At 47.4% G+C, this 3543-nt stretch overlaps 1 protein-coding gene across 1 annotated transcript; it reads right to left on the bottom strand.

The window, feature by feature from the left end:
- Positions 1-396: 396 nt before the first annotated feature.
- LOC109775815 (GDSL esterase/lipase At5g03820) lies at positions 397-1617 on the bottom strand. The gene is made up of 3 exons (XM_020334515.4): positions 1509-1617; positions 1156-1389; positions 397-1071 (listed from the first exon to the last, which is right to left on the bottom strand). The coding sequence occupies exons 1-3, from the start codon at positions 1512-1514 to the stop codon at positions 610-612; spliced, it is 702 nt and encodes a 233-aa protein (XP_020190104.2). The 5' UTR covers positions 1515-1617; the 3' UTR covers positions 397-609.
- Positions 1618-3543: the final 1926 nt, after the last annotated feature.

Raw genomic sequence — 3543 nt, 5'->3', positions numbered from 1 at the left:
TCACCAAGTTTGGGGTCGACCCAAGCACGTTTGAGCCTCCAACCACTAGCTTGAACACTGTCTAGTCAGATGCAGCAAATCTGGACAGAACCTCTGCTTCTTCTTCTTTCTCTCTCTCTCAGGTTGTGTTTTCTCTTGTGTGTTCTCTCTCACACTCTCACGAATGGCAGCCACCACCAGCAGGGGTGGAGTGGCTAGGGTTTTTTCCTTGCTTCACTTCCTTTGGAAGCACTCTCAACCGTTGGATGCAGCGAGGATCAATAGCTGACATGTGTTAAACTTATGGGCTGATGTTGGGCTGCCAACACACCTCCATGTGGAGGGACTTCGCCCAACAAACATCTTATATTTGTGAAGAGAGGGAGTTGTATATATAGCTGATAGCGAGAGCTTCACTTGAGTTGAAAAATATATTAACATACATTTTTTCACAAATTATGCTTTTCGACAAATTACATAGCTATAGCAACAAGGGCTCACACATTGTAGGAAACATATTGGAAGCATTAATTGCTACACTCATGGATACACACACACTCCAGATAAGTTGGTCGATCTGCAGCAGCTGCAGCTGCAAGTAGTACGTACGCCCTTGTCGCCTCACGCTTACTAGGTGAGCAAGTCGATGCCGGCCGACACCAGGGACTCGGCGACGACCAGGTTGGCCGCCTCCGACGGGTGCACGCCGTCGAAGTACACGTAGCTGCTGGCGTTCCGGCACATCCGGGCCGCCGTCGCCGGGTCACAGAGGTACACCCTCGTCCCGGCCTTCCCCGTCCGGCAGCACGTCCTCCTGGCCTCCGCGAAGCCGTGCGCGGCCGGCCTCTCGGAGAGGCCCCGGAGCGGCGTGTAGACGTCGAAGACGGCCACCTTGAGCCCCGCGTGCCGCCTCACCAGCGCCCCCACGGTGGCGTTCAGCTTCCGGTTGAAGGTCTCGGCGTCACGGTTGAGCCTCGGCAGGCACCCGGTGCGGCTCCGGCCCTTGCCGTACAGCCTGATCGTCGCCGGCAGGCACCCCAGCGGTGGCATCGTCGTCACGCCGATCCGCCGCGCCCCCAGCCTGTACAGCTCCTGCAAATGCAAGTCACAACAAGGTCACGTAAGGTACTGACGTCGGTGAGGCGAGGCCGGCGCTGTCGGAGTCGGAGTACCGACGTCGGCGAAGCCGGAGAAGATGCCGACGAGGAGGTCGCAGTAGCGGTCGACGTCGTAGCGGGCGGACAGGGAGGCGTTGTGGTAGTAGTTCTGGATGAAGTCGCCCGTGCCGGTGCTCACGACGTACAGCGCCTCGGCGAGGATGGTGCGCGCCTGCCGCCGACCGGCCACCGCCGCCAGCTTCGACCTGTACTCCTTGTAGTACTTGAGCTGCTGCGACAGCGTGATTGCGTCCTACACATAAACATACACAACTGATAATTATGGAACAATTTTTTCCACGAATGCACATGCCTCCGTCTCGTGTAGTCCAAAACAAACTGCTTTTGAAGATGTGACCGTTGTATACTTACATACATGGCCGCCGTGTCGTCGGAGTAGCTGGACGCGGCGGAGCCGAAGTTGGCGCCGGTGAGCAGGTTCTTCCCCGACGCCAGCTAGCTTGCAGTTGGCGTTATGGCTGCTGTTATTGTTAGATCCTGTCCCAAAACTTTGGCTATTATATTCATATTGTCAGGTAGAGAGTTATTTACTTGCGTTTGTTAAATCTTAATTAGGTGCTCTTAAATTTTGCATGCGTCAGGCGATTTTGCGACGAGGGTAAAGACAGACCCGACAGCGTTGCTGCAGATTGAGAGGCTTAGGGGGATGATCGTAGCGGCAGCAAGCACATCGGTGGGAGAAGGTTGAGAGGAGATCGGGGCGGCAAGACGGCGCGTGATAACGCTAGCTGCCGAGGCAGGCGGATAAGGCGGGGCAGGTTGACGGCACGCGGAGGAGGAAAAGAACGGATGAAGTAGGACAGAGCTGGGCGTCATATGGCCGTTGGATGTTGATCGGACATTCCAAAAGACAACTAACTCTTTTTTTTTTTGAGGCACCCGTTAAATAGGTGCTCCTTTGTTATTTTATTTTATTTATTTCTTCCTCCCCGGTCGAGTCGAGGGTGTCAGATATGCATGGATGCATGGAGCTGGCTACTGGCTAGCTTGCTGCCAATTTTTTAATTAAAACTACTGTCCAACGTCGGAATGTGATGCATGTGGCCGAGCTGTGCCGACGTGACACGTTTAAATACACGTACCATTTCACTCTTGACTCCCAACTGCCGAATGTTGACACCACCCAACTTAAATTACAGGAGCTACTTGCTTACATGATGTAGACTACGTTTACAAAATTTTACAGGGGCTACTTGCTATTCAGAAGCTACGTTTACAAAATTTAAAGTTCGTATGCACACTGAAAAACATAAGAACACTGAAAAACAGAAAAAGTCATGTATGCACATTGAAAAGGTTCCCTGAGTAGAAAAGTACCCATCGAATGAACCTTTTCAATTGCCCGCAAAAAAAAGAGAGAAAGAACCTTTTCAAGTTCTGTATGGATGCCCATCTATTTATTTGTGGAATTAATGGCCTGCTCTCTTCCACGTTCAGGTTTATTAGGCTACCTCGTCAAATTTTGACCATCTATTTGACTAAAAAAATGATTTAGTATATGCTATAAAAATATACTATTGAATTTTGTTTTTGAAAGAGGGTTCCAACTATGTATTTACTGTGATATATAGTTTTTATTTTATTAGTTCAATTTTATAGTCAGAGTTTAACCTTAAAGCGAGGGGGTCTGATAAATTCGGACGAAGGAAGCACTAATTAAGCTCAGATATCTGAACAATTTTTCTCCATGAGATACTACTCTGTTTGGGTTTATTAGTCCTCATCGTATTTTGGACCAAAGTTGAACCATATATTTAGCAAAAATTTAATGCATGTCGACAAAAAAATGTTGGATTCGTATTTGAATGTAGTTTTCAATAATATTATTTTTGCTACATATAGCTCATATTTTCTTAATTAAAATCATAATTAAATATGATTCAAAATATAAAGAAAACTAGTAAATCAGAACGGAGGTAGTAGTATTCAGTGACCTACACTCTCCACGAGGCTACTTTTTTTATGGAGTCCACTGGGCTACTTGCAAGTGTTGAATGCGACTATGAATTGACCTCAGATATCTTGACAGTTTTTCTACCGGTAGTACGAAATATGTGCACCACAAACTTTTGAATATTTTTTAGCCTTGCAGTTATTGCCAGGTAGACAGAGGTCTAGACCTCCTGTGCATTATTTTCCTTGGAGGGTGTCAGACATAAAGCCTGCAGTTGGCCGTAACTCAAGACCTCTAGACTCCTGTTGCAAATATAGCCCTCCTCAGTTAATGACACTCAACCGTCAACGGCTGAAAAATATGACACGAAGAAAATCTACATTGATATGATCGATCCTACAGTATTTTTTTCTTCTTTAGATAATTTTTTTTTTTGAGAACCAAGCATACACTTATGCAATGGTAGTAGTATACTCCTTAACCATCTGTTGC

The sequence above is a fragment of the Aegilops tauschii genome, chromosome 7 (assembly GCF_002575655.3).
Source record: "Aegilops tauschii subsp. strangulata cultivar AL8/78 chromosome 7, Aet v6.0, whole genome shotgun sequence".
In the NCBI taxonomy this organism is placed as follows: Eukaryota; Viridiplantae; Streptophyta; class Magnoliopsida; order Poales; family Poaceae; genus Aegilops; species Aegilops tauschii.
Note: the sequence above shows the minus strand (reverse complement) of the source record. Positions and strands in the feature narration are given on the sequence as shown.